The sequence below is a fragment of the Eurytemora carolleeae genome, unplaced genomic scaffold (assembly GCF_000591075.1).
Source record: "Eurytemora carolleeae unplaced genomic scaffold, Eaff_2.0 scaffold57, whole genome shotgun sequence".
Taxonomy (NCBI): Eukaryota; Metazoa; Arthropoda; class Copepoda; order Calanoida; family Temoridae; genus Eurytemora; species Eurytemora carolleeae.
Window position 1 is genome coordinate 228,163 of NW_019396351.1, and position 25,971 is coordinate 254,133.

General features: G+C 31.9%; 3 protein-coding genes across 4 annotated transcripts in view; 2 read left to right on the forward strand and 1 right to left on the reverse strand.

Annotated features, from left to right (window-relative positions):
* Positions 1-2,125: 2,125 nt before the first annotated feature.
* LOC111701535 (protein disulfide-isomerase) lies at positions 2,126-17,632 on the forward strand (the record flags this gene model as incomplete). The annotated part of the gene is given in 15 exon segments (XM_023472848.1): positions 2,126-2,212; positions 2,675-2,752; positions 3,147-3,224; positions 4,230-4,313; positions 5,621-5,695; positions 6,350-6,430; positions 7,650-7,713; positions 7,779-7,860; positions 9,339-9,414; positions 10,706-10,766; positions 12,382-12,456; positions 14,147-14,226; positions 15,070-15,169; positions 16,672-16,741; positions 17,130-17,632. Coding segments are annotated over 13 exon segments (1,224 nt in total). The 3' UTR covers positions 17,500-17,632.
* Positions 17,633-22,174: 4,542 nt separating this feature from the next.
* The window catches only part of LOC111701538 (protein tramtrack, alpha isoform), an 85,288-nt gene continuing 81,491 nt past the window's right edge, over positions 22,175-25,971 (reverse strand). Inside the window, exons 9-10 of one of the 2 annotated variants that reach the window (XM_023472861.1) lie at positions 23,370-23,767; positions 22,175-23,007 (exon numbers count right to left, since the gene is read on the reverse strand). In XM_023472861.1, the coding sequence (XP_023328629.1) occupies positions 23,642-23,767 (126 nt within the window). In that variant the 3' untranslated portion in view covers positions 22,175-23,007; positions 23,370-23,641. Of the gene's footprint in view, positions 23,314-23,369; positions 23,768-25,971 lie in introns of both variants that reach the window. The other variant, XM_023472860.1, reaches the window with a different exon arrangement.
* LOC111701518 (leucine-rich repeat extensin-like protein 3) lies at positions 22,249-23,441 on the forward strand. The gene is made up of 2 exons (XM_023472826.1): positions 22,249-22,256; positions 22,694-23,441. The coding sequence occupies exons 1-2, from the start codon at positions 22,249-22,251 to the stop codon at positions 23,439-23,441; spliced, it is 756 nt and encodes a 251-aa protein (XP_023328594.1).

A 25,971-nucleotide genomic window follows, 5' to 3' on the forward strand; every position in this document is an offset into this window, starting at 1 on the left:
AGAGTGTAGAGTGTAGAGTGTAGAGTGTAGAGTGTAGAGTATAGAGTGTAGAGTTTAGAGTGTAGAGTGTAGAGTGTAGAGTGTAGAGTGTAGTGTGCAGAGTGTAGAGTGTAGAGTGTAGAGTTTAGAGTGTAGAGTGTAGATATCTGCAGATATTATTTATTACCGCCAGGTTTACTGCTAGCAAGAGGGAAGTTGAGAATATTAATTTATTTAAGTAATGTTCAAAAACTTTTACAAGTTTAAAACTTTATTATTTGCACAGAAAGTAAACTAATGTAAAATTTATAACATAATTTTCCCTCAGTCCCAATCATACCCATGTTAAGTTCAAATATGCGTTAAACCACCTTTTCTACTGTTACCATTAAAAAGTGGTTGAAAATAAAGGAAATGTAAAATCTGAAACTGATGTGAATGAGTCTACAGAGTGTAGGAAAAAATATATATACATTATAAAATAATAACAAATAATGGTTGATACTAATAAATCGAATAAAGCCAAAGTTCTCTGGCAGACTCTTCGCTTTTCTTCCGCCACATATGACCGGTTAATCTTCCTTCTTTCGATTCTTTGTGACTGCTAACTCAATTTTGCCCTGAGCCAGGCAAATCATTTTTCTCCTGTTTCACGCATCAAGCCTATTGGCCAGAGTTTAAAATAGAGAGTTTCTCCGCGCGTTGAAAGCATTCCAGGCGGTGAAAGCCTGATTTCTGGATTTTTAAGGGACAACCTCTGGATACCTATACATGAGCCAACTTATAATCTGCCCTACTTTCTGCCCGACCTATAGCTATATACAAAAGAGCTAATAAGCTGCCATGCTTATATACCAAATTACTTGCAATCCGAGTTTAGCTCCTGGTTCCCATGCAAATTATCCCCTATTCCGAGCTATTGAGCTCACACTGTCATCATTAATGATTGAACGGCAGAATCTATATCATCACTGTTCTCTCTACCCCCTGAGGGTTGAGTTCTCATTTTGTATTTGTAATCCTGAGGATAATTTCGCTATTTCTGTTAAACTTTTTTTGTCCCTGTAGAGGTTTTAACCTGCGAAAATGTTTCCCCATTTAAGGAAAAAATACATTTTCATTGTTTCTTGAGTTTCCAGATTATAATTTATGTATATGATCCTTTAAGATCATCCTTCCGTCCCTTTTAACTTTTGTCTTCCCCAAAGGGGTTTTAACTTTGGGAATTATTACCTCACCTGGAAGAAAATATATTTTCATTGTTTCTTGAGTTTCTAGATTATAATTTATGTATATGATCCTTTAAGATCATCCTTCCGTCCTTGTCAACTTTTGTCTTCCCCATCGGGGTTTTAACTTTGGGAATTATTTCCTCACTTGGAAGAAAGTATATCTTCATTGTTTCTTGAGTTTCTAGATTAAAATTTATGTATATGATCCTTGAAGATCATTCTTCCGTCCTTGTCAACTTTTGTCTTCTTCACAGGGGTTTTAACTTTGGGAATTATTTCCTCACTTGGAAGAAAATATATTTTCATTGTATCTTGAGTCTCTGGATCCTGATTGTTCAACATCAGGATCATAGTGACTTCATACATCTCATATCTCATAGCCGAGGAACATTAACTCCACGGTCCTTGCTCCTGCTCCTCTGTCCTTCGTCAGAACTCCGCCTCTGATCTCCAGGTTGACCAGCCCAGCTACACTGTCTCCCTTTCTGACCTGAACAAAGACATCATTGTTATTATTGAAAATATAAATAGCTGGAGAATGTAATATTCTGGGTGAGAACTTGGAATCATTAGAATGCGCTCAATTATTGAATAAGTGTTCAAACATTATGATATTTAGGAATTATTTAAATGTTTTATATTTAGGAATTATTTATATGTATGATATTTAGGAAGTACTCAAATGTGATGATATTTAGGAAGTGCTCGTATGTGATGATATTTAGGAAGTATTTAAATATGATGATATTTAGGAAGTATTCAAATATGATAATATTTAGGAAGTATTCAAATATCATGATATTTAGGAAGCATTCACATATGATAATATTTAGGAAGTATTCAAATATGATGATATTTAGGAAGTGTTCGTATATGATGATATTTAGGAAGTGTTCGTATATGTTGATATTTAGGAAGTGTTCGTATATCATGATCTAAAGAAGCATGAATATATCCTGAACTGGTTTAAGAAGAAAAAGGGAGCTATTCCCTACAGTAAGGTATAATATCTCTAGATTTATTTTACCTGGGGTCTAAACTTTTATGTGGATATTGCTAATCTTATACACTTAATCTCTAATAAACGGATTCCGCAATTAAAGTTATAGCTATCACGGAATATTGAATAGGAATTGAATTATTCCGGAGATGGAGATATCAATGCGCGCTTGATCCTGAGATTCACAATACAAAAAACTTAAAAGTTCTGACGACTCTATCCTATATATATATATTTGGTCGATATATTATATTTATGCTTAGCTAACATACAGTGAGACCCAGACGACATAAAAGTTATAATTTTTCTTATTTATTTTAATACTGAAATGTCGCAATTGGCAACTCAGCTATTTCGAGAAAAGGACCGAATTCGTAAGTAAAAGGACGACATTTATTCCACAGTTTTCTGGTTCTCCCTGTACATTTCTGTATTCTGCACTGAACGAAATTATTGTTTTAAGCGTCATGGATTACGAGGTTTGGTGAAGAAGGAGAAAACTCTAATTGTTGGATTCTTCCAGGATGAAAATACACTTGAGGTTAAATGATCCTTTAACGTTGAATAACGGCATTTACAAATTAAAACAGATTCCCGCCCTTTTCCTTCTTGGGATTGAAATAAACAGAATTTACTGGAAAGGAATTCAGTTTACAAATCAGCCTATTTTTAATTAAAGAGTTGCAGAATATTCTTTATCTGAGTAACAATGAGAACAATATCATCGTTTCTCTATATATGAAAGTGTTGAATTCTGTCAATTTCCTTCTTGGTTGCATCTGCTGCATAAATATGCTAGCATTACGTTTACAATATGTTTTAATGTAAAAGATACTTTAAGATTTAGAAACGTAAGTATATTTGTTTTTATTATTTAAAAGTATTAGATATGATAGTATTTAAAACTATATTTTCTTATTGAATTATTTGTTTAGGCGTATATATTCAATACAGTTGCGAGAAGAGTTGAGGATTACAACTTCTATATAATAACAGATAAACAAATAATGAGGGTAAACTTTTTATATAATAACAGATAAACAAATAATGAGGGTAAAATTTTATATAATAACAGATACACAAAGTATTAAGTGAACTTCTATATGATAACAGATAAAAAATATCATGAGGGTAAACTTCCATATGCGATAACAGATAAACAAATAATGAGGGTAAAATTTAAAGACTCTAAAATAGATTTTATTTCAATATATTTCATATATAAAGCTATCAGATGTTTCTGGAAAGAGTATTCAGTAATTTTCCTGAAGATATCACCCCCCCCCCCCTCCGGGCCTCCCTTCCTTTTGCAGATGCAAAAGGTTGCCTGGTTATTATCATTGATATGATTGATATCATCTTCTATTTCATTCAACTATTAATTATCGCTTAATCTTTCAGCATTTTCTCCTTCGATAAAACAAAAATTAAAATTTTTGAGGATTTACAATTTTTTGTGTGGATTTTCAAAATTTTACGAAAATAAAGGATGTTTGGAGACAATATACAATATCTGATAACTTATAAACCTTCCTCGGGGTCACGAGAGGTCCCACACAAATTTTGGGCCCAATCAGTTCAGCCTAGAATAGGGGGTGTCATACCATTGTTCTTAGGATTGAGTCAAGAATTCCTGCAATAAAAACTGGTTTGAGTAATACCTATGTTATCAGTAGTAATTCTCCTTGCAGAAGCATTGAATAGAACTAAAGTAGAAGTTAAAAATTCAAAATTTATTTTTTGAGCGTCCTTTTCCCCCCTTTTATGTTTCGTGGAAACTCCCTTTAGCTAAACTACATTTAACTCATCTGTCATCCCCGCCCCCGCCCCCGAATTTTTATCGAACATGCATTAATTCGATGAAAACATCCTCTGGTTATGAGGTGAACAATCTATTCCTCGAATTGAAGTTTTAAATCTAATTTTTTCCTTTGAAGTAAGAATCCAGTTTTGTCAGGATTAGTCTTCGACAAATCTGCACTTTTCAAAACAAATAATAATCTTTTCTTTTTTTCAAGGACCACTACCAGAGCTATGGCTCCGTCATGCTGATGAAGGATTTTGATGACAAGGAAACCCATTTTAGGGAAAAATTTACTGAGGTAATAGAATTTTTGAAACAAGTATACTAAAGTAATCGATTTTCAGGAACATTTTTAGGAAGAAAGCATTAGGTAGAAGAATATTAGGTAGGTTGGTTTAAGAAACAACTAACTCAGGTAGTTGGGTTTTAGAACCATGTTAACCAGGTAGTTGGGTTTTTGTAGGAACAGGTAGTTATATTATAGGAACAAAGCACTCAGGTAGTTATATTATAGGAAAAGGCACTCATGTAGTTATATTATAGGAAAAAGCACTCAGGTAGTTAAATTTTAGGAACAAAGCACTGAAGTAGTTAGATTTTAGCAACACATAACTCAGGTAGTTAGATTTTAGGAATAAAGTATTTAGGTAGTTAGATTTTAAGAACAAGTCAGGCATAGTTGAATTTTAGGAACATAGTATTTAGGTAGTTAGATTTTAAGAACAAGTCTACTCAGGCATAGTTGAATTTTAGGAACAAATTCACCAGGTTGTAGAATTTTACATTACTCAGTTTGATGTTAGACACGATTCCGAAATTTAGTCCCTTAAAGGGACTATCGGCGTAATTTCAGTTTCAATTAAAGTGGAGTATGTCCAACTCACAACGATACCCTTTAAGCGTTCGGTTTTTCATCTGTAAATTGATAACTCTGTTATTGAGGTTTCTTTAGAAAGACAAGGAACGTAATTACAGAATTCAATCATTTTTAAGATAGAAAAACAACGATATCTTCCTCAATGTTTCTCAGATAAAGGTATAAAGGGTATCGTTGTAAATCGGGCAAGTGAGTCTATAATTGGAAGCGGTGGGGGGTCACTTGAAATTATGTTTTCAGTTCCCTTAAGCAATATGTTACAGATAGAAGGGTTTATTTTGTAAACAATTATGTTCAGTTTGGATAAGACTAAGTTTTATCAAACTTTGCAGATTTTAGAATATTGAGAATTTATGAACTTGAAAATGGATGCACTTTAGGATAAAATCTAAAATTGCTTTTGAAATAGAAAAACTGTTTATTGCCAAAAATAATCGGAAATTCCCTGAATTGAATTTTGATACAATTTCTGATTCTTCCAATTATTTGAAATTGTGCAAAGAATTTTTTAAAATTAAGATTGTTCCTATACATGGATATCAATGATGATAGCAGGTTATCGACAAGAATAAAAAATTACAGGAATATTGTCATTTAACAATAAACTTTTAAAACTTAAATATTTCAGTCTTCTTTTTTCAGTTATAGATCTTTTCTTCAGAAATTGATGAAGTTTTTTTTTTGAATATTTGCAATTAATTTTTGAAGGGAAATAGATTTGATTTCAGGAAAACCTGGAAAACTTTGTTAGAAAAGAAAGTTTACCCCTTGTTATACAATATGAGCCTGGTAGTGCAGGAAAGGTAATGTTTTATAAATATTTTTGATTAAGTATATAGAATATATATCACGTAAAATCCGGTTCATTTTAAGTACAGGGCCATCTTTTAAGCAGATAGAGCAAGCTGTACAGTTCACGTACAGACTATATTAGGCTAAACGGGACAGTACACTAAATGAATCACCTAATTGTACTGTACTAACACGAATTATTGAGATATCAAATATGTATGTATTATCCATTAAAAAAAGCAGAATGTGCAGAGTGCAGACTGTATACTGTATATTAAAATCAGTTCTTTCTGGGCGGAATTTGTAAACAAGAAAGATGCATCAGTGTACGTTCAGTATCCGAGGAGGATAAAAGCATTTAATTTTGATAATTCTGATAATTCACATAATAGTTTCCTACGACCAGAATATTTCATGGATTTTTTATGTGAAAGATGGATCCCATGTCAGGCTGTGACATCCGTCTTGTGTTTACATTGCCACCCAGAGACAGTACTCTGCAGTACAAAAGATGCGTACACCTCTGAAATAACTTTCCTTGCATTGTAACCTTGATTCATTTATCTTTTATTAAACTGGACTAATAAGACAGATCTATGGCTGCATGAAAAACAGATTTGATTCTTTCGTAACATTCCTTTAAAAAATATAATTTCACTTTAAAGGTTTTGAACTCTGAGAGTAAGTTACACTTCCTTCTTGTTTCAAACCTAGATGATAAGGAACATAAAGAGAGAATTGAACAGGTACAGGTACAGGTACAGGTACAGGACCAGGTACAGGTACAGGTACAGGTACAGGTACAGGTACAGGTACAGGTACAGGTACAGGTACAGATACAGGTACAGGTACAGGTACAGGTACAGGTACCAGTATTTTTATTTTTCCCTTAACCTATAGCTGAAAGCCTAAAGATCAAACAAAATTATATTCTATGTCTATAAAATGAAATCGTATTATATGTTTCTGAAAGGAACAGAGTTTTGTCACCAACTCTGATTTTTTAATCCCTATATCTCTGCAACCTGATGTCACAAACCTTTCATATTTCAAACAATACATTCTGCCAGATCAAAACTCTAAGGTTAAGACAAACAAGCTGCAAAGATAAAGGAACTCAACTCTTTTAAGTTTAATCAATTCTTTTTTTGTCTATAATTCAGCGATGTTGAAAAGCTTACAGAGTTTTTTTTATACTTTTCATCTAAAACGTATTTGCCAACAAAAAATTTATAAAAAAGAGAAAACGATAAAAAAATATGTTTAATCACAGTTACAGCTTAAAACATGGTGTGAATACTCTTTTCACTCTCATACTTTACTTTCTAATTATAAAATTATAAAAGCTGGGATCTCTTGTAGTGTGGATATCGAGATCAATCCTTGATCTCGATCTTTTGCAATGTTCAGATTAATTCAATCCTTATTCGATATCGTACCCTGTAGGAATAACTGAAATAGAGAGATTAATCATTAATCCTTAAATTAAAAGTTTCTACAGTGGATACAAAGATCATGCGATCTGGATTAAGAGTATTCAAAACAAAAGTTCACAGCTCTGATCTCATAGACCTTTGATATTTCTAACTATGAATTATGTTAGATCAAATAGTCAAAGTTTGAAATATTGAAAGTTTTAGAAAAATTATAGTTTGAGCAGAGTAATCAGTTCTTTTATTATGTTTTTGGAGCAAAGTGTTGAAAAATTATAGTCTGAGCAGAGTAATCAGTTCTTCTATTATGTTTTCGGAGCAAAGTGTTGAAAAATTAGAGTTTGAGAAGAGTAATCAGTTCTTCTATCATGTTTTCGGAACAAGTGTTGAAAAAAACATGAATGTAAAATGGTTTTGAATTTGATTTATTTTGAAATTTTTTTATTTGATTGGTGTGCGGGCTCGGCTGGTTTTGGCATGTTCAATTTAGTTAAATTTTGTTGAATTTTCATCCGATTTCTTCCATGTTCAGGTGCAAACAGTTGCAAAGAACTACAAAGATGAAATATTATTTATTCATGTTGATCTGGCACAAGGTAAACAACATACTTATTCAAATACATCTTTTATTTAACAAATCAATATCTTTATATTATTTTAGAGAACCTTCCGATGCTTCGTTTACTAGTTGTTACCGAGGATGTACCCGCTATGTACTTATATAATATTACAGATGGAGCTAGGTACTTATATTCTAATATAATATCGTTTACTAGTGGTTACAGAGGATGTACCCGCTATGTACTTATACAATATTACAGATGGAGCTAGGTACTTGTATTCTAGTATAATATGTGATTTTTCAACTCTTCATGTTCTCTTTCGTTGTTCCGCGCAATCCTTTAAATTTCACTTTTTCTCCCAATTTTTATCTTAATGTACGAGTACTGCATTCACTATTTGCTATTTTGTACTTCCTCTGTATTATACTGCTTTCATTTTTTACAATTCTCTACTTTCTTTTTATCATACTGTTTACACTATTTTGGTATAATACACATACTTCCTCTGTTTGGTACTTCTTTCCCTAATTGTTGTGCATAAATTTCTCTGTTTTGTGCCACTTTCCCTATTTGTTGTGTATAACTTCCTCTGTTTTGTGCTGCTTTCCCTATTTGTTGTTTATAAATTCCTCTGTTTTGTACTGCTTTCCCTATTTGTTGTTTATAACTTCCTCTGTTTTGTACTGCTTTCCCTACTTGTTGTGTATAACTTCCTCTGTTTTGTACTGCTTTCCCTATTTGTTGTTTATAACTTCCTCTGTTTTGTACTGCTTTTACTATTTGTTGTGCATAACTTCCTCTGTTTTGTACTATTTTCCCTATTTGTTGTGTATAACTTCCTTTGTTTTGTACTGCTTTCCCTATTTGTTGTACATAACTTCCTCTGTTTTGTACTGTTTTCCCTATTTGTTGTGTATAACTTCCTCTGTTTTGTACTATTTTCCCTACTTGTTGTGTATAACTTCCTCTGTTTTGTACTGCTTTCACTATTTGTTGTGCATAACTTCCTCTGTTTTGTACTCTTTTCCCTATTTGTTGTTTATAACTTCCTCTGTTTTGTACTGCTTTCCCTACTTGTTGTGTATAACTTCCTCTGTTTTGTACTGCTTTCCCTATTTGTTGTGCATAACTTCCTCTGTTTTGTACTCTTTTCCCTATTTGTTGTTATAACTTCCTCTGTTTTGTACTGCTTTCACTATTTGTTGTTTATAACTTCCTCTGTTTTGTACTGCTTTCCCTATTTGTTGTTTATAATTTCCTCTGTTTTATACTGCTTTCACTATTTGTTGTGTATAACTTCCTCTGTTTTGTGCTGCTTTCACTTTTTGTTGTTTATAACTTTCTCTGTTTTGTACTGCTTTCCCTACTTGTTGTTTATAACTTCCTCTGTTTTGTAATGCTTTCCCTACTTGTTGTGTATAACTTCCTCTGTTTTGTACTGCTTTCCCTACTTGTTGTGTATAACTTCCTCTGTTTTGTACTGCTTTCCCTATTTGTTGTGCATAACTTCCTCTGTTTTGTACTGCTTTCAGTATTTTCTAAGCCTTACTCCATATTCATATGCATACATAATACTCTGATTCTTTTCCTGATATCTATAGTTGGTGAATTGTTTTCAGAATTGTTTAGATTTGAATTTTACTTTCTCTATTCTACAGATATCTTCTTACTGGTGAAGTAACAGTAGAAAACATTGACACCTTTATTCAAGAGTATAAACAAGGAAATCTTAAGGTAGAAAAATACTAGCATAAAAAATGTTAAAATTTTCCATAATTATTTCTCCTTTTTGACAGCGCAGCGTTGAGCCTCCTGCTTTATCATACATACAGTGGTCGGCGTTTATATCAATCCAATGAAGACGAACAAAGAGAAACTGTTAATTGACAGTTTATCTTTTTTCATGTTTATGTGCATCCATGCTGTTTGAAAGCTTGGTAGAAATAAAAAAATTTAAATCGAAAGTCGTCTTCATTGTATTGATATATACGACGATGATTGTAGCTGCAGCGCTTGGCCCCCTTTGTAAAATAAGGTGCCTCAGAACATCTAACCTATCAATCATAAAAAAGTTGTTGGGGCATCTCTACAAATTGAGATTTTATTTTTAATATACAGGGTTACCCACATAGGATGAAACTTCAGAGACGATTGTACGGAATGCATACTGTCTGTTCCCTTAGACAGCTAGACTAAATTCATGAGAACGTTATATATCAAGAATTTCATGTCGTCCTTACAGTAAAAAACCTTTGTGGGTAACCCTGTATAGTAACATTTTAGGATATCATAGACCAGATGGATTTTAAAATTTAACGACCATTTGAACCTATGTCGTAGTGCCACAAATAAAGTTAATTCCAAGGATAAATACATTACAACCAAAATGAAAGGACCTGAAAGCGTAATTTCAAGTGACCTTCCCTCAGGGAGTAAGGACTAAAAGTGAGATATAACTGACGCGGTTCGCCCTACCATGCTTTGCAGACGGGTACTACATTTCTATATGAAATATTCAGAAAAGATTATTGTATACGCGGTAATTGTACATCAGACAAATATTTCTTATACAAATAAAGTACCGTCTGCAAAGCATTCATAATCATATGGTTGGGCGGGCCGCGTCAGTTATATCTCCGTTCTATTCCTTACTCCCTGGCCTACCTCCATGTAAAGATGGCAATGCCCGATTCACTACAGTATCCTTAAAAGCTTTGTCTGCTCAAGTATGAATTATTTTTATATCAATGTTTATAATTTTGAAAACAGACTATTTTCAATTGTGGTTTCTCTACAAAGCGAGTTGCGCATTTCTGTAATGCAGGAAAGCATATAAAAATTATCAGAATTAAAACTTTTAAACCTAGAAGAACGACAAATGCTCCAAATTTTTAATCAGATAAAGGTTTCAATGGTACTGTTGTGAATCAGGGATGACCCCTCTTTAAATGGAAGGTATCTTGAAATTACGCTTACAGTCCCTTTTCAGTAGGTATTATTAATAATGATATAAACCATATTTAAGAGAGGTTTAGTAACGGGAGAACTTCCAGATCCATCAGTTCCTGAAACCATTAAAACTTTAGGTAAAATTATTTAAGTGTTTGTTAAGTGTTTATAAGTTCAAAAAATTGATGATAAAACAAGTAGTTAAAAAGTATTTAACATTTCAATTGATCACAAAAAGTAAAACGTTATTTTAAAAATTAAGCACAGATTTTTTGGTACAAAGGAATTGAGTCTTTGCAACAAACTCTGATTTTCTAATCCCTATATCTTTGGATTCCAACGTCGTAAACCTTAGACATTTCAAATTATGGCTTTTGTAAGATCAAATAATATAAGTTTAAAATATCAAAGGTTTACAACATTGGGTTATAAAGATATTGGGATTAGAAAATCAGAGTTTGTGGCAAAGACTCAATTCCTTTAAGAAGAAAATATATATTATATAATTATAAATTATAATGTAGATATGAACAAAAAGGAAAATTCTTAAAATTTATTTACAAAATAGTAACCAGACACATCACCAAAATAATTCCAAAGCTNCACCATCACCACCACCACACATCCACAATTTAAAGCCAATATTAAGTTTATCCCTCGGGAATTGTTTAAAGTATTTAATTCCCCAAACTTTGCTCCGGATATTCCCAAAGTATTGATGAAAGTGCAGTTTGTTAAAGTGAACTTGGATGATTGTATAAAAGCTTTATTGTCATGATAATACAAAAACAACAAACTGAAATTTGTTTAAACGTTTTCCTAGTAATCATTAAAATCATTAAATTATTATTGAACACAGTGAGCCCCATAAAACTGGGAAATATGAAGATGACTAAAATTATGTTGTTGAATAAATTAAATGTTGTTTAAAAAATTTAGCATGTAGCGCCATGCAGGCTCATTTTACTTAACAAGTTAGATTTTTTATTTGTACCAAAATTAAATATACATTAATTATTCCATAAATGTCAATGTCAAATGAAATTCTATGCACATACGTTTATCAAACTTCGCTTTTTGCGACATTTTTTTGTGGATTTTGAAAAATCAAAATTTTTTCAATTCTAACAATCCATATCTAATACTTGATTTTTACAATATCCTCTATGCGTAAATTAGAATCATTTAGTTTTTCTATTGTTTAAGGTTGATGTTGAAATTGCGACATTTTCAACATTTGATTAGTATGATGGCTCCGTAAAGTTAAATATTGTCTGATTATTCATACTTTTTATCTTTTGTTTATGTTTTTATTGCTACTTTGCATTTAAATCTTATACTGCATTTCCCTTTGCACAAGAATTTCTAAACACTTACAGAGAGCAGTAATTCTAATATCCTGGGAAGAGGGGGATGTCCACCTAGAAAAAAAGTCTTTTCATATATGTAAGGCAGTAAATTTTTATATAGTGAGTATTAAAAAGAGGTAAAAAATGCATACACCAAAAGGTAGATTAAATTCAGTATCATGCATTAGGATATATTATATTTATATTCTATTCAAATGATGGCCTTTATATAACGTTCGGATTTCGTTCAGAAAATATCACAGCATTAAATAATGTTCCTCGTTTATAGTTGTATTGAACAAAATGTTAAGATGTAAAAATTTGAGGAAAGTAAGTCTGCAGCTACCAACTAAACTCTAATTTGCATTTTGTAAAAGGTCCCTTTAATCAACATATATTTTAGCACTGCAGAACCTGGCCCCTGCCGTTCATCAGTCGGAGAAGAGCTTGTTTGTTTTCATGTACGCTCCTTGGTGTGGTAAGTGGATAGGTTTATGTTCTCTCCTTGGTGCGGTAAGTGTACGTATATTTTCATGTACGCTCCTTGGTGCGGTAAGTGTATATATTCATGTACGTTCCTTATTGCGGTAATGGTATATTTTCATGTACGCTCCTTGGTGCGGTAAGTGTATATTTTCATGTACGCTCCTTGGTGTGGTAAGTGTATATTTTAATGCACGCTCCTTGGTGTGGTAAGTGGATAGGTTTATGACGCTCCTTGGTGCGGTAAGTGTATATTTTCATGTACGCTCCTTGGTGTGGTAAGTGTATATTTTCATGTACACTCCTTGGTGTGGTAAGTGGATAGGTTTATGTACGCTTCTTGGTGAGGTAAGTGTATATTTTAGATATCTATGGTACAAGTTAACGTTAATCAACGTAATTACATTTTTTAAATATACAGCGTAGTTTAAGTTTAATGTATGTATTTACAAGATTAGCGCGGATAGTATAACGTAGTCAACTATCACAATACATGTTTAAAGCGTAGTTTAAGTTTAATGTATGTATTTAAAAGATAAGCGCGGATAGATATAAACATAGTTAATCTAATCACAATACATGTTTTAATCATGTTACGTAGTTCAGGTTTACCAATATCGTGTTACACAATATTTATTACAATTGCACGATATTTATTGCATATGTATAGAGCGTCCCATATCATATTAGATTATCTCCCAGCTTTAACGCCCAAATACGCACATAATACTTAAAAAACCTAGTATGTTCGGAACACAAATTTTTATATTAAGCTTATACAATTTTTTAATTTTTAATTTTCTGATCAGTCCCGGAAATAACAATAACAAATCTATATTCAATCCAATATGATGTGGGACACCCTGTATCTACACCCTCAGTCCCTCATGATAATATAAAGTTATGAATGAACTTGATGTTGCAGGTTTGAGTCTACTCAAGTTGCAAACTAACAACTAACTCTAGTCTATACAATGCATGAAGAGATTTAATAAAATTGATCCTCTTTCAAGCTTAATTTGTTTTGGACTGCTTTGCTATTTTCAGAAAACAAATGCAAAATTAAAACTAAACTTTTTTGAACGATTCACAATAATTCTATACCAAACTATCATAAATAAAAAAATATATCTCTTTATGCATGGAGAGATTTAATAAAATAAATTAATTTGTTTTGGGTTTCTTTGATATTTTCAGAAAACAAATGTAAAATAAAATATTTTTTTAGCAATTTACCATAATTCTGTGTCAACAATATCAAAGTATCAGAAATAGACAAATGTTTATTTTTGAAAATCTTTAGCTCCTGCTGTAAATCTTTAATCATTATTTTGCCTTTTGAGAATATTTTGATAAAACACAGGAACTAAGAGGCGAATTTAATATCAGTATTTTAATGATTTACAATACTGTATAAAAAAAACAATTGCAGAACTATTTTTGCCTTCCAACTAAGAGTCTGCATAACTTCTTAGTATCTTGAAAATTGTTCGTCAATTTATAGAAATCTCATGTTATGGGTAAATTATTTTGGTAAATTATGCTTAAAAATAACTTACTAGTACCCCCTGTAGGCTGCATTATACCTATTTTTATTTGGACACCGTGTAGACTGTAGTTGGTACTAGTTGGTACTGTTTAGGATTTTCATTACAATCAATATTGACAGTTTGAAATATGTTTAGAGAAGTGCAAGAAAGAATCTGAAACCTGGAATTCTATTGGGGAACAATTCAAGGATAGTAAACATATTCAGATTGCAAAGGTTACATTTTAAACTTTAAAATTTAAAATTAATAAACATCATTGCGTGGGACTTAAAGGGTTTCCAGCGAAAGGAAACTTTCGCAAATAAATGCGAAATTTCACAATTTTTTACGAAAATGAATTTTGCGAAAAGAAAAGAAAACGATGCGGAATTTTGCGAGAAAAAAAACAAATATGGGACTATTTCACATTTTACATTTTTTTTCCTGCAAAACAGATTAATGCGAAAACTTTTGCATTTTTTTCGAAATGAATTCCAAATTTTCTGCAAAACACAAAAGTTTTGCATAAATGCGACATTTTTGCGAAACGATTGTTCCAATGGGCTGGAAACCCAAAAACTAACCAATAATGAGCTGATATACTTAAATTATATTACTATTACTGAGGTTATTGATGGTTACAGTATTCTTAAATTCACGCCAGATGTTTTTAATTTGATGTGCTGAAGGAGAAAGGATTCCAAGAAATTTTGCTTGAGAATCTTGAATAATGCGATCTTTAAATCCTCTAGTTCCTTTCTTCTTAGTATATTCTAAAGTTATAACTATACGTTGTTCAGTTGAAAACTGAGGAGCCATCGAAAAACAACTTTTCCTTAAAAAATTGACCAGCCGGATATTTGCGAATTATCTTACTACAATTTTGCGAATTTTCTGTGATTCTGTTATTCCATATTTATAAAATTTTAACATTTGATAGAAATAATATAAATGCACATTTTTGCTTTTCTAAACTTTTGATTTTGATTGAAAAAAGAGAACCAACATTTTTTTAAAAATTATTAAATAAATGCCATAGAGGAGAGTTGCACCCTTAACTTAAATTATATTTCTCCTAGATGGATATAATTAACAATGAGCTGATATATTTTGATGTACTTGATTATCCAACAATAGCCTGGGTTCCTGCAAACGACACAGAATTCAGAAAATATTACGGTTTGTTACTTTTTCTAATCTTAATTTATGAACCGCTAACCTTATATAAAATAAAATCTGAACACTCGCAACGAATCTTTTTTCAAGCCCAATAATTTCGCAACCTGAAGTTGAAAACCTTTGGCAATTTCAAACTTATACTATTCGAGCCAACAGAATTCATAGTTTAAAATATTAAAGTTGCAGAAAATCGGGTTGCAAAGTTATTTGGTTTGTAAGTGCTATGTTTTATTTTATCGAAATAACAGATTTCATTCTGCTTTGGGCATAAGTGAAGATGTCAGCAAATATGTTTAACATTTTCATATTAATTTCTGGTCTTTTACTTTTCTTTGATTATTTTTCAAGGTAAAGTTATATCAATAAAAGACGTATTGTATTCAAAATTGTTGAAATCCGGTCAGCTATATTCTTTTTTTTTTAGATAGGTCAACCTATTATATTGATAGCTCAGGGGAAGTCTTGATTCGATTCGAATTATTTCTCATCTATTCTTTTTTGGACGGGTCGATGTTTGATCGAATAAAATAATCCAAGGGCCGGTTATTTACACTTCATTTAGAGTTGTTTTTTTCTTCTAAAATTTAATTTTCAAGTTTGTTAATAAAATGGTTCTTTATGAAAATTGAACAATAAGCTTGAGTGAACCAAAACCAACCAAAGTTCTCAAAGGAAACTATTCTCAGAGGATTGAAAGTTTAAAGCTAATAATATCTTTGGCATATCAGCATAGTAAAGAAAATTTTTCTAAACTTCAAGTTACAGGGTGAGTCACATTAAATTGGTCTGCGCCACAGCTAAAATTTTCTAATCTCTTTATCTTTGCAACCAGATGTTGTAAACATTTAATATTTTAAACTTAGACTAATTGATTGAACAGAATTCACCGTTTGAAATATAAAAGGTCTCCAACATTGTGTAGCAAAGATAAAGAGATTAGAGTTTGCGGCAAAGACTCAATTCCGTTCCAATACAAACATCAGTACTAAGAAAAAAATTCTTGCATTTTGGTTTGAAAATTTAAATAAAATTTGCTGTTTTTCACAATGTCCATCCTGAACACCCTGTGTTTCACCCTGTCCATCATTTCCACCCTGTGGTACACCATGTCCATCATGTCCACCCTGTGGTACACCCTGTCCATCATGTCCACCCTATGGTACACCCTGTATATATGCATTTTCTCTCTAAAGATTATGCACATCTGATATATACACAAGAGAACTCTTGATAGAGAAAACATCGTTATTTTTTATCATTCAAGAAATTCTTAATAAAATACTTTAAAAATTTGCAAATATTTATTTTTGATATTTTCTCTTGACCTGAAGGGAAACAAATCCTTCTTTTACTACTTTTGCTGACGTTCTTGACTTTTTTTGTCTACAAAAACCACTAATGAATAAAATGTTTTCTTTTGTTTTCGCATTTTTAAATTTTTTTCTTCTAGATTTAGCTGAATTTCCGCAACAATAAATAATATTAATATAAATTTTTCTTAGGGAAAAGAGATTTAGAGACTTTAGAAACGTATATAAAGGAGGTGGAGAAATATGAGGAAAAAGCATTAAGGTAAATTTCAAACATCTTAATCATTTTTGTTTCTAATTCTCAAAAGGGAATAGATACCATACAGGAAACCCAATATGTAAATTTTAAAATATGGGACGAAATGTAGAAATTAAATGCTGCTTTTAATCTTTTATCTTTGATCTGTACAAACGATTTAGCAAGCAAAATTAAATTTAAAAAGTAAAAATTTGTTTTTCCTGTTTTTGTACCCTCAGAAGTCAGAATAAACACAGCATTTTGTATTTTTATTTTTCAAACTAAATTATCCACTTAACTTCAAAATCTCTGTCGTTTGTAAATATTCCTAAACTTATAAATTTATTACTTTGATGCTATTTAGTTTTAAACTTTAAAATTTTTGTTTGCAAATAATGGTTGAATATTTTAGAAAACGGTTGAGGAAAGAGTTGAGAGAAAAGATGAAACTAGCAGAAACCGTTGGATCCAAAACAGAAATTGAAAAGGAGAAAAACACTGTTAAAGAGGAAGAAAAAGAACCGGGAGTGAAAAGAGGAATGCCGGAAGTTGAAGTTCTGGAACCGGAAGAAGAGCAGGAAGCACAAGATCTGGAAGAAGACGAATTGGAAGTACAAGATGCAGAAGATAAAGAACCGGAAGTAGTAGATTCAGAAGATGAAGAACCGGAAGTAATCGAACCGGAAGAAGAGGCGGAAGTACTAGATGCGGAAGAAGAAGATCCGGAAGTGCTTGTAGTAGATTTGCCGGAAAGCTCTTCACAAATTAGAGATGAATTCTAAACTTTACATCGGGGCTTAGAAAAAATGTTTTATTTTGTTTAAATTTCATTTCTTTTATGTTTTTTTTATGGTTGTATGTTTTTGTATGTTTTCGTCTTCTTTCCAATAAAACGTTGAATGGTGTGGGTTTAAATGTTTGAAAAGTTAATATAGCGAGGATATTCTATAGAATACTAGCCTTATAGGGCGCTTCGCGCCCATCTTCTAAATTAATTGTAAACATGTTCTCTTTTTGTACATCGTAAAACAAAACAAAAATAATTTGCGGATTTTCACAAAAAATTTCGTGGATTTTCAAAATTTTCAAAAATTTAATGAAGATCGAATTTTGATGGAGACAAATATTTGAAATTTTGATCATTCATAAACCTTCCCTGGGGTCCCTAGATGTCCCACAAAAAATTTGGGCCCGATCGGTTCAGCCGTTTTGACGTTTATTGGATACAAACAGACAAACAAACAAACAGACAGACAAGCCAAATTTATATATAGATATAGCGAGGATATTCTATAGAATATAGCGAGGATATTCTATAGAATATGGCTAGGATATTCTATAGAATATAGCTAGGATATTCTATAGAAAAATTAGAGAAAAGTGTATATATTCAACTGTTTATGTAAAAAAAACATTGCAGTACGCTTCATTTTTAAACAAGTGAAAAATACAATTTAAAATATTTTTTAATTATTATCGTAGGTTTGGATTTTGTTCCCGAAACAACCATAAGCACTTTTAGAGATTTCTTAGTCATTACCCTGACAAAGTGAACAGGTTTCATTTCTTATTAAAGGGATTGTTAGAGTAATTTCATGTGATCCTCCATGTAAAGAAGGCAATGCCCGATTCACTACCGTACCCTTAAAATCCTTGTCTGATCAAGTATGATTAATATATTAATTGCGCATTTCTACACTATAAGATGTCTTATCGGAATTATCGGAATTAAATACTTTTAAAGCTGTAAAAAAGACAATATCTTCCACATTTTGGTCAGATAAAGGATTTAAGGGAAGTCAAACCTTATAGAAATCCAACGTATAGAAACCGCTACAACATTTTTTATATTTTTGAGAAATTAAACGTTTTTGTAAACATTGTAGCTTATCATTATCATTATCATAATTTCTATTTTTTTAACATACCCTATAGACATTAAAGGAGCCAAATAATTTAATACGTACAATTGTACTGCTCTCTATTGTGTTTAAGGTCCCCCAGATTTTATTATGTACTGACAACATAAATGAATGATTATATGGTTATGCATAAAATTGCGTGTTACTATTAAAAAAGATATTTTATAAAAATGCTATCTACAGTTTTATTTTTAGAAGAAAAAAAAATCTTAAAAGTATAAAAAAATGTTCTCCAGTAATGCGAATATGGTTTCATAAAATTCCGTTTTACCATTTAAGTAAAAGGATTTTATGAAAATTATATCTACTTTATACTGATTATTTAATTTCTCAAAAATATAAAAAATGTTCTCCCGGAAAATACGCCTTGTTGCTATACGTAGCGGTTTCTATACGTTGGATTTTTATGAGGTTTGACGCCGATTTAAGGGTACCGTTGTGAACCAAGGAGAGTCACTTTAAATTACGCTTACATCCCCTTTAATACATTTCCTAAATTGTTCTTAATAGCGCCAAAAACGTAAAAGAAAATTGTGCCCTTCGACTCTATTAAAACACACAAGATTAGCATCAATTTTAATCTCCGTTCCTTTCTTGAATTATTTTTCTGTACTTTTTCCCGTGCTTTGTTGTGATGAATATTTCTAGTATTTGATCATCTTTAACTTGAATGTTGACAAAAATTATTATTAAAAACTGCACACAAGTTAAATAATATTAATTGTATATTTATTGATTTAACATAAATACTTGAATATAACAACCTACACAAGTTACAAGTTTTACATAGAAAACGGTGGGAAAGATGAAGGTTTGGTGTATATAAGAACAGATCTAATATTTTCACCCTTGATCTGTATAAAACTAGGTGTGCATATAAAGGAAGTTATGAAAATGTTGCATCTTAAATTGATGTAAATAATGAGCAAGGACTTTTGAGGGAGCAGGATACATTTATATTGGATCAAATAGTAAAATATTTTTAGTTTTTATTTGATTGAAAACATGTTCTTATAATGAACCATGTAGAGACGTAACATCAAGTGAACCTCCATTTCATAATGTGACAGGTCCAATTCACAACGGTGCACTGAAAGCTTTTCATGATCGAGAATGAATAAGATATCCATGTTTTTAACTTTAAAAATTGATTTTTAAAATGTAGTTTCTCTTTAAAAGTGAATTGCGGAATTCTGCTACTACAGAAACTATGGCGGAAATTAGCAGAACTAAATATATGTTAACACTTTGTTAAACATTATTGATGAGGTATGGGTTGGTACCGTTGTGTATCTGACATGCCCCTCTTGATATGGAGGTTCATCTCAAATTACAAAGACAGTCCATGTTGGGACTGGGAAAAACTAAAATTGTTGCTTATATATAAATAAAATAAACAACTACGGGCTACATTTTTAGTTTAAACAGGAAAAGATTTTCTACCGTTTATCAGTTTATGATAAAAATCATTTAAGAAAATGCCACTTTGAGAGTTAATAATCATAACTTGGTAAAAACTGTACTCATGTTCTGTAGAGGATCAAAGTATGAGAGAAAAAGACTAAATTATCCTTTGCATCAAAGGCCAAATATGAAAAACCTAATGAGATTGCATGATAAAGTTGCGTGGTTCTTTCATCTAAAATATCAAATTTTCTAACATAAACTTTTAAAAGTTAAATAAAAAATTCCATCTTTTCATTAATAGATAAATAAATTAGTTGAAACTAGAATTAATTAATACAATATATATAGATTTTAAATAATTATCTAATATCTTAACAATACACAATAAAATATGATAAATAAACAGATAAAACTTTAATAAGCATTGATATTAATTATACATATGATAAAACAATTTCTGATATTTTCACAAAATCATTTTATAAATTCGTTTATTGTGTTGAACTATAAATGTATCTCGAAGCAACCGGAATAATTTCTTAAAGGGATTGTTCACCTATTTAAAAACAGCTTAAAGGGAATGTTCACCTATTTAAAAACAGCTTTAGGGAAGGTTCGCCTATTTAAAAACAGCTTAAAGGGAATGTTCACCTATTTGAAAACAGCTTAAATGGAATGTTCACCTATTTAAAAACAGCTTAAAGGGAATGTTCACCTGTTTAAAAACAGCTTAAAGGAAATGTTCACCTATTTGAAAACAGCTTAAAGGGAATGTTCACCTATTTAAAAGCAGCTTTAGGGAATGGTCACCTATTTAAAAACAGCTTAAAGGGAATGTTCACCTATTTAAAAACAGCTTAAATGGAATGTTCACCCATTTAAAAACAGCTCAAAGGGAATGTTCACCTGTTTAAAAACAGCTTAAAGGAAATGTTCAGCTATTTAAAAACAGCTTAAAGGAAATGTTCACCTATTTGAAATCAGCTTAAAGGGAATGTTCATCTATTTGAAAACAGCTTAAAGGGATTGTTCACCTATTTGAAAACAGCTTAAAGGGTATGTTTACCTGTTTAAAAACAGCTTAAAGGAAATGTTCACCTATTTGAAAACAGCTTAAAGGGAATGTTCACCTATTTAAAAACAGCTTAAAAGGAATGTTCACCTATTTAAAAACAGCTTAAAGGAAATGTTCACCTGTTTGAAAACAGCTTAAAGGGAATGTTCACCTATAAGAAAACAGCTTAAAGGGAATGTTCAACTATTTGAAAACAGCTTAAAGGGAATGTTCACCTATTTGAAAACAGCCTAAAGGGAATGTTCTCCTATTTGTAAACAGCTTAAAGGGAATGTTCTCCTATTTGAAAACAGCTTAAAGGGAATGTTCAACTATTTGAAAACAGCTTAAAGGGAATGTTCAACTATTTGAAAGCAGCTTAAGGGGAATGTTCACCTATTTGAAAACAGCTTAAAGGGAATGTTTCTAAACATAAAAAAAAAATTTAAAGATGTTTATGAAGGGATAAAAATGTTTGATAACTAAAATATAAAAGCAGGTCTTTTATTTACTTTATAAATCTCCGATATGATAATACAAAAAGGTTGAGTGTTTAAACGTATTGAAGTTAAATCACACGAGTCTATATAATGGAACCTGATAACGTACAATGGAACCTGATAACGTGTAATGGAACCTGATAACGTATAATGGAACCTGATAACGTATAAAGGAACCTGATAACGTATAATGGAACCTGATAACGTAAAATGGAACCTGATAGCGTATAATGGAACCTGATAACGTATAAGAATAACCATGTTAATTTTGTTTGTAAAACCGGGATTTCTGAGACAATGTGAACTCAAATTTTAAACATATCATTTTGACAAAAATTCCGAAAAAAATTGGGTTTTTTAAGATTATTTTTCAATGGGTGAACAATTCTTTAAATTTAAACTAATTTTGATATTTTTTATTTCACCTTGGAAGCATTTAGAACTAATTTGGATTTACAAATTATTTCATTAATTCTACTTTATTTTAACAAATTAGTTTCAAGACGGTTAAATTTAATCAAAATGCTATTTAATTGTACTTTTAAGCTATCTGCATCGTTCTTTAAAAGTTGAGTTAAATTTAAAATTTTTTATTCCTTGATTTCATGTTAAACCTCGACTGAAATGATATCTTTAAAAGCATTGAAAATGTTGAGGTAGGATGTACAGCGTACTATGCACATAAATCATGTTCTAATTATGTACATATAGAAGATAAACTGCAATATTGTACAGGAATATTCAAAGATCTACTATCATCTGGTATATTTGAAATTTCCTTGTATCTTGTATTTAAGGCAGAGGGAATTAAATACTATGATTGTATTTGTATGACAACTATGTTCAATAAGTGATGGAAATTAAAATTTTATTTCATCATGTTTTTTGGAAATCCCTAATTCCTAAACAATTACATAGTTAACTATAATTTGTTTGCGGCTTTTCTATGAAAAGAGATAATTTCTTCTGTTTTTATTTCACTTGAACTTTGGTCTGTTTTGTCTTTTAGTTTGTTTTAATTAATGTTGTAACTGTACTTTCATTTTTAATTTCACATTTTATTGTTTTTCCGCACATTCAGACTTTTTTTCAGTCTGCAATACACACCTCTTCCCCCTAATGATGTTTGGTATATCCTCTATGGTCCATATTCTCCCCCTGGGCCCCCTAGTGATGTTTGGTATATCCTCTACGGTCCATATCCTCCCCCTGGGCCCACTAGTGATGTTTGGTATACCCTCTACGGTCCATATCCTCCCCATGGGCCCCCTAGTGATGTTTGGTATACCCTCTACGGTCCATATCCTCCCCCTGGGCCCCCTAGTGATGTTTGGTATATCCTCTACGGTCCATATCCTCCCCCTGGGCCCCCTAGTGATGTTTGGTATATCCTCTACGGTCCATATCCTCCCCCTGGGCCAGCTAGTGATGTTTGGTATACCCTCTACGGTCCATATCATCCCCCTGGGCCCACTAGTGATGTTTGGTATATCCTCTACGGTCCATATTCTCCCCCTGGGCCCACTAGTGATGTTTGGTATACCCTCTACGGTCCATATTCTCCCCCTGGGCCCACTAGTGATGTTTGGTATACCCTCTACGGTCCATATTCTCCCCCTGGACCCACTAGTGATGTTTGGTATACCCTCTACGGTCAATATCCTCCCCCTGAGCCCACTAGTGATGTTTGGTATACCCTCTACGGTCCATATCCTCCCCCTGGGCCAGCTAGTGATGTTTGGTATACCCTTCCAATAAAACGTNCATACCCTCCCCCTGGGCCCCCTAGTGATGTTTGGTATATCCTCTACGGTCCATATCCATCCCCCTGGGCCCCCTAGTGATGTTTGGTATATCCTCTACTGTCCATATTCTCCCTATGGGCCCACTAGTGATGTTTGGTATATCCTCTACGGTCCATATTCTCCCCATGGGCCCACTAGTGATGTTTGGTATACCCTCTACGGTCCATATTCTCCCCCTGGGCCCCCTGGTGATGTTTGGTATACCCTCTACGGTCCATATCCTCCCGCTGGGCCCCCTAGTGATGTTTGGTATACCCTCTACGGTCCACATCTTCCCCCTGGGCTTGACACTCCGCTTTAACCTTCTCGATGATCTTCTGAACCATCTCTGCCTCTTTCCTAGCCTGCAGTTCCTTCAGAACCTACAACAGATTTACGATATTAACAAGTAACAAGTAATTTCAAGTAAACTTCCATTGAAAGATTTAAGTATCCGATTCACAACGGGACCCGCTACGTTAGGTTCAGCAAAAATTACAAAGATATTCTTGTTTTTTTTTGTCGATATATGTAGCAGGGAAATTAAAGAAATTAGACAGAGTTTATATCTTGCTCATTGTTCTTCTAATAAAAGTTTAGAAGGTAATGATTTTAAATCGAGCAGGTAGCTCTTTAAATAAAATTAAATGAAATTGCATAGACCCTCCACAGTCCTTTTATACAAAAGTTTAAAGGATACGGATTTGAATCGTTAAATAAACTCTTCAACAGTATTTTTGATTTATATAAGAAAATATAAATTTATAAAATCTAAGCATTCCTCTACATCTATAGGAACTACAATATTCAATAGAAACTAAAAATATTTTAAAGTGACCCTCCATTTGTAAAGCGGTGTGTACCAGGGCGAGATGCATTCGGTTTCTTCTGTTCGAATTCAATCGAGTTATGGTCTAAAATTCAACAATCTTTAACTTACGGAGTTGTCATTGTATACTTTTTCGTTTAAAACGCATATGCTGACAACAAAGTTTAAAAAAGGCGAAAAAGTAATGTTTAAAAGACCATATTGTGATCGAAAGTCACAGTTCTCTGGGATGACTGAGTAAAGATGACGAACTATAATTCTTATTTATTTATTCATTATTTATATATTTAACATAATTAAATATGAATATTACTCTTTACTTTCTGAAATTGAAGAAAATTATCTGCTGTCCTTTCATATCCTTAAAAACTGTTTGAACATCATGATGTTTTTAAATATTACATGTAACGTCTACTGTTTTAGCTCACACTGTACGCTAGTGTACACTTCGGTTTTACAGCAATTTAAACGCGATTTCAGAGAAAAGCACACGGTGTTCTCCACCCCTGATGATCAGTCAAAGGTTTAAAAGGTACCCTTGTAAATCGGGCATTGGCGCATGGAGAGTCAAGAAAGATTACAAGAGGTTTCCTCTAAGATTAAAACTTATTGCCAAGATGAATCGAAGATCTAAATTTAAGATTAAATTTGAAATTTGAATTAAAAGTTTGAATATTATTAGATGTGCTGGTATTCATAAGAAATGTCAGAAAATGAATTTTTTTAATTTAAAAAAACGCTTGAAAACTTAATATGATTAATAATTTGAAAGATAAGGTCGATCATTTTTCTAATTTAAAAAGTGGTAATTCTGATAATCCCTCCATTGTTTTCCTGCCATAGAAATGCGGAAGTCACTTTTGTAGAGAGTCCATACTTTATCAGACAAAGCTTTTAAGGGTGCCTTTGTTAATCGGACATATCACATTTTTATGAAGGGTCCCTTGAAATAATGTCAACAGACCCTTTAAGCACGAATATGATAGTGTGAGCCACAAGGACTGCATCAGTGCAAAGCTTTAAATATATTTATCGTTGAGATTTATTCGAAATTTTGCGTGGATATTGTTTCAAACCACATTTAAGTAATTTAAAAAGATGTTATTTCAAAAATGTTTTGAAAATGTATATTGGTCTCGGTTAATGCTTTTTAGTTCTTGAGATTTGTTTCTGTCCTGGGGCCGAATTTAATGAATTTGAGGGGGTTGCTGAACTGCTTACCACTAGTTTAAATTTGAATCACCAGTTCAAATCCTTCTTGCAGATCTTTAACTTCAAATTAGTTCAAATTTTAACCGTCAAGAAGGTGTTCAGAGACGTAGCTTAAATTCATTAAACTCGGTCCCTGAAGATTTAAAACATCCACAATTAATTTTTCTGAGTTTTAAATTTGGAATTGGAAATCTTGAATAATAAAGAATATTTCAATAGATTGAAAAATCTTTTTCAAAAGTTTTCTTCTTCCTTCACTATTCCGGAATAAAATGCATGAAGTTCAGATTGAAGAAAATATATATGAATATAAAACTCTGGTAAACTTTGTTAGTTATGATTAAAAAACTTGGCCCATTCTCCGGAAGTAAAAAAGTTTGTTGTAGCGTGTAAGATAAATAGGAAGAGTTAATAAACAGAGATAAAACATAAACAGGGTATTTAAACAGATTATACAGAATACAGGATACAGGATACAGGATACAGGATACAGGGTACAGGATACAGGATACAGGATACAGGATACAGGATACAGGATACAGGATA